This window comes from Gadus macrocephalus, chromosome 11 (assembly GCF_031168955.1).
Source record: "Gadus macrocephalus chromosome 11, ASM3116895v1".
NCBI classification, from domain to species: domain Eukaryota; kingdom Metazoa; phylum Chordata; class Actinopteri; order Gadiformes; family Gadidae; genus Gadus; species Gadus macrocephalus.
This window is the reverse complement of record NC_082392.1, coordinates 18,994,335-19,008,905: the sequence shown is the minus strand read 5'-3', so window position 1 is coordinate 19,008,905 and position 14,571 is coordinate 18,994,335. Positions and strand designations below refer to the sequence as shown.

At 41.3% G+C, this 14,571-nt stretch overlaps 1 protein-coding gene across 1 annotated transcript in view; it reads left to right on the top strand.

Annotated features, from left to right (window-relative positions):
- Nucleotides 1-2,330: 2,330 nt before the first annotated feature.
- LOC132467834 (doublecortin domain-containing protein 2-like) overlaps nucleotides 2,331-14,571 on the top strand; it is a 25,595-nt gene continuing 13,354 nt past the window's right edge. The window contains exons 1-7 of the mRNA XM_060065399.1: nucleotides 2,331-3,036; nucleotides 4,095-4,155; nucleotides 7,684-7,760; nucleotides 9,579-9,713; nucleotides 10,224-10,373; nucleotides 10,648-10,702; nucleotides 11,264-11,429. Coding sequence (XP_059921382.1) covers nucleotides 2,624-3,036; nucleotides 4,095-4,155; nucleotides 7,684-7,760; nucleotides 9,579-9,713; nucleotides 10,224-10,373; nucleotides 10,648-10,702; nucleotides 11,264-11,429 — 1,057 coding nt within the window. The 5' untranslated portion in view covers nucleotides 2,331-2,623. The remainder of the gene's footprint in view (nucleotides 3,037-4,094; nucleotides 4,156-7,683; nucleotides 7,761-9,578; nucleotides 9,714-10,223; nucleotides 10,374-10,647; nucleotides 10,703-11,263; nucleotides 11,430-14,571) is intronic.

Below are 14,571 nucleotides of genomic sequence, written 5' to 3'. Positions count from 1 at the left end.
CTTCCACTGTATTCATTATTAAGGTAGTTTGTGTGGAGTTGAGGCTATACCTTTGCTGATCAATATTGCAATATTGATTTCCTTATACAATGAAATCAAAAGTTCAATATTTACTTTACCATTTACACCAGCAGTTAATCTAAATTAAAGTATTAATGTTTTAGCAAAGATAGAATACGTCTATCAATCTAGTCTTTTGAGATGCATGAACCAATATGTTCAAAACAATACGCTAAGTTAACAAATGTTCAATGATTAGAGGGACTTCATATTCAGATTGACAATTTGAAATGACAAACAAGCATGAAAAGGGCTACATTAAACATGAACCTAATCTTTGATTCCCTTGGTGAACAATAACAAGGACATTAGCTAGTAGCCCGGTAGTTGGCATATTCTTCCATTAAACTCGCAGAGTGCTGAGGTGAAGAGATATTGATGTCAATTGGCAGCCATGCAATAGGCCCACAAGAGGGGAGCTGTGCTAAATTAAATTGTGTGTGAGTCTTAATCCCTCTGTTGACACTCAGGGATGTTTATGACAGCCAATTGCTGTGCGCGGTTTTTCCAAGCGTTGTCAGGCTCGCGCAATTACAAAGCAATTTAGGCCGTGCAAGGACAGGAGTTTAAAAGGCGCCATTATGGCATCTGATAAACAACGGCAATTACCTGTTGTTTCATGTCTTGGCACGGACACAGAGACTGAAAGAACAGAATTACAAGCGTGTTTTCAGCAAGGAAATTGGCTTGTGGTTGAGATGCTTTATCAGATATTCCCAGATAAAATGGAGAAAAATAGATAATAGAATACAAAAAATCTAAATAAAACGCAATGACTGAATTAAGACAAGGTCCTATATGAACTGCAATATTTCTGATGATAACTACGCTATTCTGGACACATTTAAAAAGTGAATGAGATGAAGAGGCAACTTACTATTGAATAAGGCTGGAGTAAATGGAGCCGGCTCAAACTGAATATAGTGGGAAGATCTGTGCTGGACAAAAAATATATGCTGCATTCCTTGCAGATGATTTTATAGCCTACACTTAAGAACTTCAGGTCGATTGCTAAAAACATGTTTCTGTACAATTATAATGGGCGGGCGGGCGGGCGGGCGTGCGGGCGTGTGTGTGGGTGTTGGGGTGGGCCTGTGTATGAGTTCCACAAGTGGTCTCAGAGTTTGTATTTGCTTTGCAATACCCTCTCCTGTATAATAACCTGAAGTACAACGTGTGCAAATAAAAGCCATGCAAGATTTTTCAAGGTAGTATCTATGGTAAAAAAATACTGATTGCAATTCACAGGTACTCAATCACTGATCTCATACTGTGTATGCCTACATCTGAACAATATATGCGTGTCTGTTTGTTATTTAATACTGCCATCTTGTGGCGTTTTGCAAAAACTACAATGCATGTTAAATAAATAAATTCGTTTCTGTTCAGACGAACGCCTCGCCTTTCCGTAAGCATCATCCTCATCCAAATTGCTGACGCATGTGAGTAGAGGCAGAGGAAAGTACTAATGTGAACATTTAGAATGATGATTATGAAAATTTTCATTAGCATGAACCGCATGTTTAAAGCAAGCACGCACACATATCAGAGAAAAAGCCCACAATGTAGCTTACTCTTATAATTGCAATTCAACCTCATAATTCTCAAGACATCATGAAACATCAGTAAAATGATAGTGCGTTCTTCTAGCTTCAAGAAAAAAAAATATTCTAGTTATTCTAGCTTCACGACAGCATTGCAAAAAAAAAAAATGCAAAAAAGTTTCATTGTATTCCAGTTAGAACGGGTTTCACATAATTTCTGTTACGAATCCCACTGGCCTGCAGGCCCGTCTTCTATACTGGAAATAGCTCAGTTGGTAATGAGCAAATTATCAGCAGGATGCCTTGTTGTTACGCAACACATTTTAGGTCCACAAAACAAACATGTTATTTGTTCCCATACCTTAGATTGTGGAGAACACCCGCACACCCCGACCTCGAATTGGTCCCGGGGCGCCTAATTAACCGCCATGTCGCTTTCGTGCATCACGCACGTTTCTGCAACCATTGAAGTCAATTCGTTCCCTTTTGCATTGCCATCTTCCTAATTCATAATGCATGCATTTGTTAAAGTCACTAAGGATGTCATTATCGTCTCAATTGTGTGATTGTTGGCCCAAAACGGCCTGTTAGATATATTTATGCGTGTTTCAATGGTGAAGGACATGCACATTTCTGTGGGGATTACGGTGCGTTTCCATAGATACACCCCAACACATGAAGTCCCAGCGTCCCCCTGCCCTGGTTGGCGCTATAGAGACGCACAGCTCCCAGTACTGTCACCTGCTAAGGCTGCAGCCGAGGCGCACTTGTCACGCGCCTCATTTAACCCAACTTCACCCTGCATGTGACACCCAAAAAAGTGTCATTGTAGTTCTAGGTTGATAGGCTTACTTCCAATACGTCAACTTATTCGTGCCTGGATGGAGTAGAAAGACGTTTTTGACGCCGTGTTTATTCCCTCCCTCCCCATTCGTTGGAACCGTTATTTTGTTTTAGATTCGTTTTTTCTCTCGTTATACTCCAACCTTCGGCCAAAATGGAGGAGTTGCATTATTATTATGATGGATAGAGCATTGTCACGGTGCAGGAATCCTCGTTCAGAATCTCCGACCTCGAAAGGAGCGCACTTGGAATTGTTCCTCTCTCTGTTTTACCTGTTGCATGCAGCGTTGTGCGCAGACATGAATTCCGACAACAAGCCCAACTTCCTCTCCCAGCCCGTCGTGAAGAACATTTTCATGTACAGGAACGGCGACCCTTACTACGACGCGCGGCGCATAGTGATCAACGAGAAGCGAGTGGGCAACTTTGAGACGCTGCTGCGGGAGGTGACGGGCGGGGTGCAGGCTCCGTTCGGCGCCGTGAGAAACATCTACACCCCGAGAGGGGGGCACAAGGTGGAGAGTCTGGACCACCTGCAGAGCGGGGAACAGTATGTGGCCGCCGGGAAGGAAAAGTTCAAGAAACTGGAGTAAGATTTATTTATTTTGCTATGTGCGTAAAAGTATCATATTGTCAAACAGATATCATGTTGAGCTGTTGCTTCATGAAGCACTTATTTTCCACTGCAGAACATGGATGTTCTGCACTTTTGTGCGGTGTATCTCGCTGTAGACTGCAACTGCGTATTTGGAAATTAGGCCATAGTGGTTAAAAGCCCACAGTCACATTGTCTCTAAAGCCAGGGGGACACAACAGTTAAGGCCTATGCTGCTTTGCTGACACGCATACGAGTGCTCTGAGCAGTGTACTGGGGGGCGGGGGATCAAAGCCCAAACCCATTTACAGATAAGGATTAGTGCAGCACTGATGCTGATAAGGCTATTTGCCAGAAACCCTTTTTGCTATTCATAGAAACAAAGTGGGGCTTTACCTGATGTGTAAAACCCTTAATTAACTCCACAATGAATTAATGAAGTGAATAGGTTGTTAGGTTGTGGATAGGTAAATATGTGTTTAGTTCCATAAGCGCACAGACACATCTAATTGTGTTTCGAAAAGATGATTACTTGGACAAAGTGGAGGAAAGCAATGGTCCAGGTTCACAGACTGCATAATTAAAGAAAATACAACTTTTATTTTGCTTTTGTATTCTCAGTATACTCAAGCTGGAAGATATGCACTTCTGAGCACTCACAAATTGGACTAGAATATAAATGAACCTCTTTGTACTCCACTATTCGCTACATTAGCTAGCATTGCCCAAAGGGGGGGGGGGGGGGGGGGGGAGAGAGAGGGGGAGAGAGATAGAGAGAGAGAGAGAGAGAGAGAGAGAGAGAGAGAGAGAGAGAGAGAGAGAGAGAGAGAGAGAGAGAGAGAGAGAGAGAGAGAGAGGGAGAGAGAGGGGGAGAGAGAGAGAGAGAGAGGGAGGGGGAGGGAGGGGGAGGGGGAGAGAGAGAGAGAGAGAGAGAGGGAGGGAGGGGGAGAGAGAGAGAGAGAGAGAGAGAGAGAGAGAGAGAGAGAGAGAGAGAGAGAGCGCAACAAGTGAAATACTACATTAACATTGATGTCTGTGCGTCTTTCCCACAGCTACACACACATCGGCACCAAGAAGAAGAAGATGCAGATGTCCCAGAATCTGCCCATGTCGGTAAGCTAACCATGAGGAGACATGTTCAGTCAGACTACAACATGTCAATATGTCTCAATCTGCCATGCCAATAATTCAATGTTAATGAAACATAATAGTAAGTTGGACATGTCCACTTTCTGCAGTTGCCTGCTGGTGTTCCGCAAGGATATATTCTTGGTACGCTCCTATTCAGTCTATAAATAAACAGCCTTACGATCTGTTTGTCCTGAAGTTGAAACCCTAGTGTATGCAGATGACGCCATTTTTTTGTTGTTGTAGATGACAGTTTGAAACCAAAGCAGCTGCTGTTGATAAGCTCACCAGTTCAATGGCTCAGGTCACCTCATGGCTGAAAGAGAGCTTCCTCCAACTCAATGTGTCTAAAACAGTCAGCATGTTCTTCTACAAAACCAATAGACCTACCAGTGAACCTCACATATTTGTAGTAGGCAAACAATTGGAGGTTTTGAGGCAATCCAAATATCTTACGTTGTTAATTTACTTTAACCTCTAATCAGGGTCTAATCTATGATTTTCTCTCATCTGAACTAGTGAAGCTGGTCACAGGCCAACTGTATTATGCCAAAATCATTTGAATAACTGTAAAACAAGCACTCAAAACACTAGATGACTCTCTTTTTGCAATTTTTGGTTTGCAATGTTGTTCTATTTGTAGATTTGTCTGCACACGTTTTTCTATGCGTAGATTTGTTTGCAATGTCATGCTATGTGTCATGTCTGTTTTTCCTTCCATGTCGTTTTGCTTTTGCTTTGATTTGTGCTTTTCTGGTCAAAACAAGATACCATGAATTAATTAGATTTAGTTTCGTCCCTTTATAACCTTTCAGGACTTTTACTAACATTGATATTATGAAATAGCTTTTTTCCAATATAACTACTGACAAGGATACAATAGAGCTTCATAGACTTTGGTTACGTCAACCAAAACCTGAACAATATCAGCAATCCTGTGTTCTCTCACAGAAGGGTGTCATGCTTTATGTAAGCTTAGCACAGCAAGGTGTAACGTTTAGCCTTCCCCATTCTAGTGGCTTCCTTTAAGAATCATTTAGTTGCCATCTCCGTGACCCTGAATTATTAATGTTGCAGATCATACATCCCCCTTACCCTGTCCTTTTTGAATGATACAGTCAACCAGACACTATCCCAGCCATAAGAAACTGGAGCTCAGATATCCAAGTTACCTTATCAAGCATTATTATTTTAGTATTTTTAAAGAGTCAGCTTATGTCTGTGTATTGTTTTACCATAACAAAACCCTCTGCCACTAACACCCTTGTTTAGGCTTCTGAATTCCTTTAAAACAATATTTTTGCAGTTATAAAAACATTGACTCTACCTAATTAGATTACAACTATGTTCAGTTCTTCTTTGGTCCTATAATAACCATTTCAAATGTAAGATATACACTTTCAGATGTCAGATGTAGGTAAAGGAAGTACATGCCATTGATTTATTTGGTTTGAATATCAATGATGCAATAATTTACTACTTTTCAAAATGAAAAGCTCATCAGAGAGGAACGTCATCGTTCGAAGCGATCATCCGTTGCCAGGCAAAGTTCGACGCAATCGTCCGTTGCCAGGCAGGTTTAGAATTTTCGAGCACGGATTACGTAGGCGGTACAATTTTCGCCCCCGTTCCAATTTTGGTGTGACAGTGCCACAGTTTTTTATTCTTAGTTCTATATGCGGGTGTACATCCCAGCCTTGTGATGTGGTGGTTACTGTAATGCTCATTAGTGGGCAAGCATCTAAAGAGCCAATCTGGAAAATCAAGTGGCCCTGCCTCCATCCCTCTCCCCAGCTTGTCCTTGCCTGAAGAGGTTCTGTCTTAAAGCATGTCACAATACTTCTAGCTACATGGAGAAAACATCATCATTTTCTTTTTAATCCAATTGTTTTTGTCTTGTTTTTCTTTGGCTTGTTGCAGTGCCATTCTAGTGTTCCAATTGGTATTTGGGGTTGTATTCAATCTTTTTACCTCCTAATTGGGATTTTTTCTTTTTTTTATTTGAAAAGGGGTCTCTTGGTTGTACACAGATTACAGTCACAGAATTCATTTATGTGTCATCTTTTTCTTTTCTGATTCACATTAGAGGCATTTGTGCTTGTTTCATGAACATGACTCAAAAGAAAAGGAATTTATGTGCAAGAAAGAAAATAGAAAAATCAAATCGAAAAAAAATTGAATGGTTACCTTGACATGGAGCAAAGAATGGGACAGAAAAATCCAATTCATGCCGTTTTGAACCTAGAAGCATTTTGAATCCCATTGACCCTTTTTTACTGCGCTAAACCTGACAACCCTTGATGCCTTGATGTGTCTGTCACATCTCTATCTGCTCTAAATAATATATTTCTAGTTCAAAAAAATGTTAAATACAAAACATAACGGATGTGTAGTACAAACCTGGCATTATTAGCTGCATTTGTCTTATCTCCCTCAAGTAATTTGAATATCATATTACAACCATACAGTTATAAAGTCCCATGCAGTCATGGATAGAGAGCAAAACGTACAATGTCCACATCAATTTGATCTAAGTCGAGATAAACAGACACAGATTCGATTTATTTTGCATATGTTTTTGCAAGAGTCCACCACGTTGCCATGTTGGGAATACCCCAATTGTCAAACACCCACACTGCTTCCTATAGTCCTCTCACAGGATCCCGATATTAGCGCCACAGTGGGTTGCCAGGTGCTGCGGGACTGAATTAGCGGTACTCATTCTGCCCACCCACCCCCCCCCCCCACAGGATTAAGGAGGGGCCCCTTCTCTGCTTCATTATCTGAGATGAAGAGGGGACTGAGCTTGTCAAAATGCGCACAATAGCTCTTTATGGTTTCTCTATAGGGAGATATAAAACAAGCAGAGTCTTTGATCTCACAAAATGTACAACGTGTTGCCATAGTGCGTTTCAATACGATGCTTAATGAATGGTTGAAGGTTTTTTCGTCCTCAGTGCTTTTGCGTTAAATGCTCTTTAATGTAGTCATTCGATTTGTTCCCAGCTGATTATAACCCTGTTGAAACACAGTGAGTGGACGGCTATTATATAAATATGAATTTGAACTAGCGTGACAGATTCATTTTAATTTCAACAAGTCAATTGCAGTCTGTGCTTATTCTGTTGAAACCAGCTCTTAGAAGGCTAAGTATTCAACTTTGAGGAGCTTGGTCATGCATGATGGCTATCTGAAAACAAGTAAACACATTGCAATGAAAAGCTTGAATAAAAATGAGTCACTGAGTCAATCGAACCCTCAATGTGTTCCCTTTAGTAAATTAAATTGTTAATGCAACAGCAGCAAGCTCCCGATCAATGTTTAGGCCTGCATGAGTTTATTACTATTATTAAAAAATATATATTAGTTTCATCATTTTGGTATTTTACTGATCCACTAAAATAAGAGTTGGTTCAAAACAGGCTCTTCTATTTACCAGGTTATGTTGTGTTCTTCAGTTCTGTTTGATTGCTTGTAAGTTTGATTGCATTTAACGTGTTTCTTTCGTCATAGGCAAAGTTTATTCCGCAGAGGCGACTCATGGTTTCCGCAAGATTTCTCAAACCCATCAGGGACCCATGCCCGATATTGTAAGTGGAAACCCACACAAAGGAAACTTAAAGGCATACATCTAGGGCCGTATTCACAAAGCATTTTATCTTACCGCTAGGAGTGCTCCTAACTCGCGCTAAAACATTTTACGTAGGAGTTTTTTCTTAAAAGTTATTCACAAAGCCGCTGAGACCTACTCTTACTAAGGATAAATCACAAAGAGTGAACTAAGAGTGACGCGCCGTTGCGGATTACGTCAATTCTCGTGCACGAGTTTAGAAGCAGTCAGTTCGGTGATTGGTTGTTCAGACGAGCCCACTGAATCACCGAAAAACAAGGAAATAGCCTAGGCTAGAAATGAATTCCTATTAAGTAGTTATAGTGCAGTTAGCAGAATACACGCATGATGACAATTTTGTGCAGACCACAATAATGACGTTGTAGCCTGCACGTTCAAGAGAGAGAGAAAGCAAACAATAAAAATACGTAAAATTTAAAAGAAAATAAATGTTATGAACTACACAAGTGTTGACTGATTTGTGCCAAGGTGTTTACCTAAAATGTGTTTTCAAAGTGATCCCTAAATGCCGGCCAAATTCATTGTCATGTTGATCGCCATCATCATCATCATCATCATCATCATCATCATCATCATCATCATCATCATCATCGTCTGGCTGTGGAATGTTCCTCCGCTTGCAGAGGTTGTGTAGAATGGCACATACAGTAATGACTGTGCTTGCCCTCTCTGGGGTGAGGCGTATTTCGCCGTGGAGGACATGAACCGACGTTTCATCTGCCCAATTCCTCTCTCCACAACATTTCGTGTATGTTTGTGTGCTCTAGCATATATGGAAGAAATCAGTAAACAATAATAAATATGGATTCAACAAATAAAAGGCGTCAAAGAGCCAATACGATGTGTTTTACACGTAGGACTAAGCGTAATATGCGTAATCACTTACATGTTATACTTTAACTGTGCTCCCGGTTGTGGATTGAGGTAGGGTGTCTAGAGCCACGTCTTGCATGGATAGTCACTGTCTCCCAGCAAGTGACACCCAACTGGTACATCTCAAAAAGCTGCCTCAGACCGCTCTCCATTAAAATGCGCGAATCATGGGTAGCTGAAGATCCAGGCCACTTTGCAACAACATCCAGTAGGCTATGTTAAAATTTGCATCAAAAACAACCTGCGTGTTGATGGAATGCACTTTCTTCCTATTGACGAACACGTCCTCGTCTTTTGATGGCGCAATTATTTTTATGTGCGTCCCGTGAATAGCACCGACCACACCGGGCATACCTGCAATTGCCATGAAGTTGGCTTTGATCCTGTGTAATTGTTGAATGTCCAAAGGAAAGTTTATGGCACGGCTGACTGATGGTTGCGATATTTTTAAATCGTCGGCATTGCAAAGTTGCATTGCACCTGTTGCTAAATAACGTAGTATGGCCAAACATTTTATTTCGGGACTAATCAGATTATTCCTGTTAGTCGGGGATGTTATTGCATTGCGATTAAATCCACAACAAGTTTAATACCCTAACATTTCGTCTCGCAGGCATTTACGATTCTTTGTGAATAGGTCTTACTGAGTTAGGAGTCCTCTTGAGGACTTTTAAGCTCTCCTAGACTTAGGTACTACTTTTAGGCCTAAAATACTTTGTGAATTGCTCTTAGTGAAAAAAGTTAGGAGTCCTAAATTTAAGAGTGACACGCCCATTATTTTTAGGAGTTACTCCTAAATTCGCCAGTTAGGACCTACTTTTAGCCCTAAAATCCTTTGTGAATACGGCCCCAGGTGTTCAGTGCTACTCAAATGTCCTGTTCTGCTGTTTTCTGTCCTCTCTAGCGTTGTAGCCAATGGAGACTTGCTGAACCCGGTGATACGGCTGTTGATTCAACAGAGGATGCAATCCCCGCTGGAAAAAATAATGGAGATGATCACTGAGAAGTTAGGCCTTAGAGTCCTGGGGGGTGTACGCAGGTATCCATCCCAACTCCTCCTTGAGAGTTATGTCTGTGCAGCGAGCTAGCTCCTTCTCATCAGCAAGCTCCTTCTCATCAGCTAGCTCCTTCTCATCATCTAGCGCCTTCTCATCAGCTAGCTCTTTCTCATCAGCTAGCTCCTTCTCATCAGTTAGCTCCTTCTTATCAGCTAACTCCTTCTCATCAGTTAGCTCCTTCGTATCAGCTAACTCCTTCTCATCAGCAATCTACTTCTCATCAGCTAGCTCCTTCTTGCAAGCTCGCTCTTTTTAACTAGCCTAGCTCGTTATGGGATAGCTTGGCTCCTTATAGTTAGTTTAGCTAGTGTTGGTTTGCTAGCTACCTAGCACCTTCTATCTAGCTCTAGTTCCTTCTAGTTAGCTAGCTATTTTTTCTCCCCAAAAATGTCCTAATTTGGCTGACATTCCGCATCATGTGTGTTCTCTCTTTTGTACACATGGGAATGCTTGTGTTTGTGTGATTGACATGTGGTTGTGTGTGGAAAAAGTCTGTACACGTTTGAAGGCCAACTGGTGACTGAGTGTTCCCAGCTGGAGAGCGGTCAGTTCTACGTGGCTGCTGGGAGAGAGAAGTTTAAGAAATTGCCCTACAGTGACCTCATTTTCAGCAAACCCAGAGGCACCAGGCGAGTCAACGGGTAGGCCTTACACCTTGTGTAGATGCTTCAGAGTTTGTTGTGAATAGTGAGGTGGTAAAAGGACAGAGTAGAAGGACATGTGTGGGTTAGAACAGGTGGTGGAGCAATTGCCATTCGACTGGACTAATGCCAGTTCTGATATAAATTTTTTGGGGGGTCGTGTCCTAAAAAAGGTTTGAGAACTTGAGACCCCTGCTATATGCTACTTATGACCCTTCTACTGTGTCAGCTATAGGGAAATACAAATAAAAAAATGTATGTGCTTTGTTTGCAGATCAAAATCGTACTCCTTACCTCCAATTTACAGATTCTCAAAGCAAAATGGGAACGTAAGGCCCTACAATGATTCTTCTTTCTATCTATCTATCTGTCTGTCTGTCTGTCTGTCTGTCTGTCTGTCTGTCTGTCTGTCTGTCTGTCTGTCTGTCTGTCTGTCTGTCTGTCTGTCTGTCTGTCTGTCTGTCTATCTATGCTTTCATTCTTTCTTCCTTTCTTTCTTTTTTTCTTTCTTTCTTTCTTTCTGCTTGCTCTTTCGCCGTCAGTCTTGAGAGAGCTGTATCTGTATTGTTAGGGTTAGCGTTAGAGTTATATATAATAAATAAATAAATATATATATATATAGGTATATATGTGCCAGCTAGCTGCAGTTTTCTCCATTGTAGAGAACTTATGGAATAAACAGTTGTAGTTTCTGTTGCAAAAAGCACCCAAAGGAACATAAGATGAATTGCAATAGCCATTCCTTCACCAGACGGGGGTGCTGTCTCTCCATTTTGAATTGCCATGGTTTGGTTTAACCTCTTCAATATATATATATATATATGTGTATATTTATATTTCCACTGCTTATATCTCTATTTAAAAGCTCTCTCTCTCTCTCTCTTCTGCAGGGTAAATCCAGCGGAGGTGGGGACTCCAAGGTGACCCCGCCAGGCCACTCCAGCGACCCCAACAAGGACCACATCTCCTCCATGGTGCGGGAGATCTCCCAGGCCCGGCTCATGTCCCTCCGGAGGAGGAAGAGTGGCTCTGAGTCTCTGAGTGTGTCCAACAACGGTAGGCAGGGGAAGCGAGGGGGGTGGATTATACCTGATGGTTCAACTCTCTGCTCTCACAAGTGAGACTTTTGACTTGTAAGGCTATACCTTACAAATCTATATAATTAATTAATATAATTGTAGCCCTCAGTTTTGTTAAGTGCAGTTTAAATAATATGCTAGCGAAAGGAGAAACTGACACAGATTTGTGATTGGCAGTTAGATATGTTCAGTTTAATAATAATAAAATAAGTTATTTTGGGTTGTTCCTCTAATGACCTCTAACGGAATTGTCGGGGTCAATTTACCCCAAAATCACTTAAAAGAAGAATAGTTGACCTTTCGGTGTTATTCTGGACTAAAATGTATAAAGTTGTTCAACAGGGGTATATCCCGATAAAGTACAAGCAGTCTATTACTTCCATCTAAAATGCTTGCCCAGAGCGGGAGTTTCCTATTGGCTGTACACCCCTCTCACTTGGTCCTATAGAATCCAAACTACCAGTTTCTTTCTAAAACCACGGCTGTCGTAATTCGAAGTTCTCCTGCTAAAACCTTGGTTTATTTACCCTTTTATACACTTCTCAAATACCATTTTAACCTTTTCTGGGTTGACAGCTGACTCAGTCCCTGCGTTGACAGCTGACTCTTTCAAAAAAAAAAAAAAATTGCTGTTGGTGTGGTCAGTGTCCTCACAGACCCAACACTGCCCCACATACCCGTCTCTCCATCAGGTCTCCTGAAGACCGCTGATGATTACTCAATTAAAAACACCTGCCACTAATCTACTCATCTCCTCGTTGGGTCCCAAGAGCCACGCCCCCCTCCTGTCTCTTTCACAGACTGATCCAAACCCCCGCAAAGCTCTGTCTGGACATATGAGGACAGCACAGCTGTCTAAAATGCATTTATAGACACTTAACTTGCTTAATAATTCACAAGGCTTGGCCTTTTATGGTCAGTATATGTCAAACATTGACTTTACATCAAACGTGTCCTATTTATCTAGATAGATGAGGAGTTGATCACGAATGACCACTTGTTACACTGCAATGCAATTTGGTCTATAGTGTTATAGCTAATCAGCCATGCTTACATCAATCACCATTACCATATCCAGAGAACGACACTAGTGCTATTCAAGCACTATTCCACCAGTACGTTACACTTAACACGTGTCTCGTTATTTTTGACAGCGTATAAGGTACACCATAGTAGCTCTACTGCACGGGATCGAATCCACTTATTTACACCTTTGACGAAGTGGGTGTTACCGTGGTTACTCAGAACACTTGGTGTAATAACCTTGAGGCAAGACAGTGAACATTGTCCTAGGTATACGATGTAATAGGTTATTCTTTCTAAGTCGATCAAAGGACCAGGTACAGGTATATAGTGTGACAGGAAGTTTGGGTCTTTTAATAGGTATATTATGCATATTGGCCAGGAAAGGTGAATCCTATCAACAGCAATGTAAACCAGCGTATAATGGAGAGAATGTTATAGTTATTCTGTGCCCTTAAGATGACCTATATAGAAAGTCATTCTACCTCTTCACCTTTGTACTCACCATCACTCTTTCACTCTCACTTCGTTCACAGGCTTGCCCTGGTCTTTGTCTGTGAGGTTGTGTGTGTGTGTGTGTGTGTGTGTGTGTGTGTGTGTGTGTGTGTGTGTGTGTGTGTGTGTGTGTGTGTGTGTGTGTGTGTGTGTGTGTGTGTGTGTGTGTGTGTGTGTGTGTGTGTGTGTGTGTGTGTGCGTGTGTTTCTTTCTCCGTACCCATCAACCCTTTGCAGTATTTGCAGGACACCTCGTTTACCAAACACAAAAGTATTTAAAGATATACATTTGCATTTGTAATCATCCAATAGCTGACATGGTTCGATTTATAATCATGTGTTTCCCCTTTGGCAATTGTTGAAAAAAATTGCTCTAATAGCAATAGTAAAAATATGAAATAAGGAGTTGAATTGGATACGGTTTGCTATGTAAAGAGATTTTTTTTTTTGAAAATTCCTCTTTGATGAGGAGAGATGATGTAATGATTCAGAAGACTTACGTAACCGGCCGCCGTCTTGGATCACCACTAGGTGACACTGTTGCGCTGTGTAAAATAAAATACGGGTTATTCGGTTCGGTGCACTTCCCACTCCACTCTTTTGAGAAACACATGACATCATCCTCTGATTATATTCCACAACTAAGTTGTCTGTCCTCCAGACACCTTTGGCATTTAGACCTCTTCTGTCCTTCTCATTAGCATGAGTTGACCAATGACACCACCCCCCACATCTTTGAACACTGATATGCAGTGTGAATCTCCTATCAGATCATTCTTAGATCCACTCTCATTCATTCACATTCTAGGATTATCGTGAAATTAAACTTTAGACCAACCATCAGCTTTGGTATTTTAATTATCAGATCAAACTATTGAAACTCGTATTTGACATGATTATGCCGGGAAATCTGATTATGTACACAAATTCTAGGAAATGAGATCACCTTCCATTTTAACACCCATCTTCTCAATGACATTTTCTTCTATGGGTTTACATTGCAGATATAAAGCAATGAATATACAGCATATCTTTTTCAGCACATTATTTAGCCAAAACAGAGATATATTATAGTCAGAGCAGAAATATATCTTTATATGGAGAGCAGATTTGCAACACCCACTACGGAGTAAACACGGCATTACGTCATCTTATGCAAGTTGACAAATGTCGCGGCTGTTGCTTCCTAGCAGCAGATGTGACAGCAGAATCCCCCAAGGAGAGCCAAGAATTGGGTCTGTGGTTCCAGAGAGCAGGCAACTCACATTAAACAAGGAGAAATATGCATGCGTGTCTGTGATTGTGTGTGTCTGTGCATGGATTTGTGTGTGTGTGTGTGTGTGTGTGTGTGTGTGTGTGTGTGTGTGTGTGTGTGTGTGTGTGTGTGTGTGTGTGTGTGTGCTTGTGTGCATGTCTGAGCCGTCATGTGTTTTTTCTCTTGTTCTTTCTCTTTCTCTTTCTCTTTCTCATGTTTGTGTGTGTGTTTATGTGTGTTTGTGTGTGTGTGTGTGTGTGGGGGTGTGTGTGTGTGTGTGTGTGTGTGTGTGTGTGTGTGTGTATGTGTGTGTGTGTGTGTGTGTGTGTGTGTGTGTGTGTGTGTGT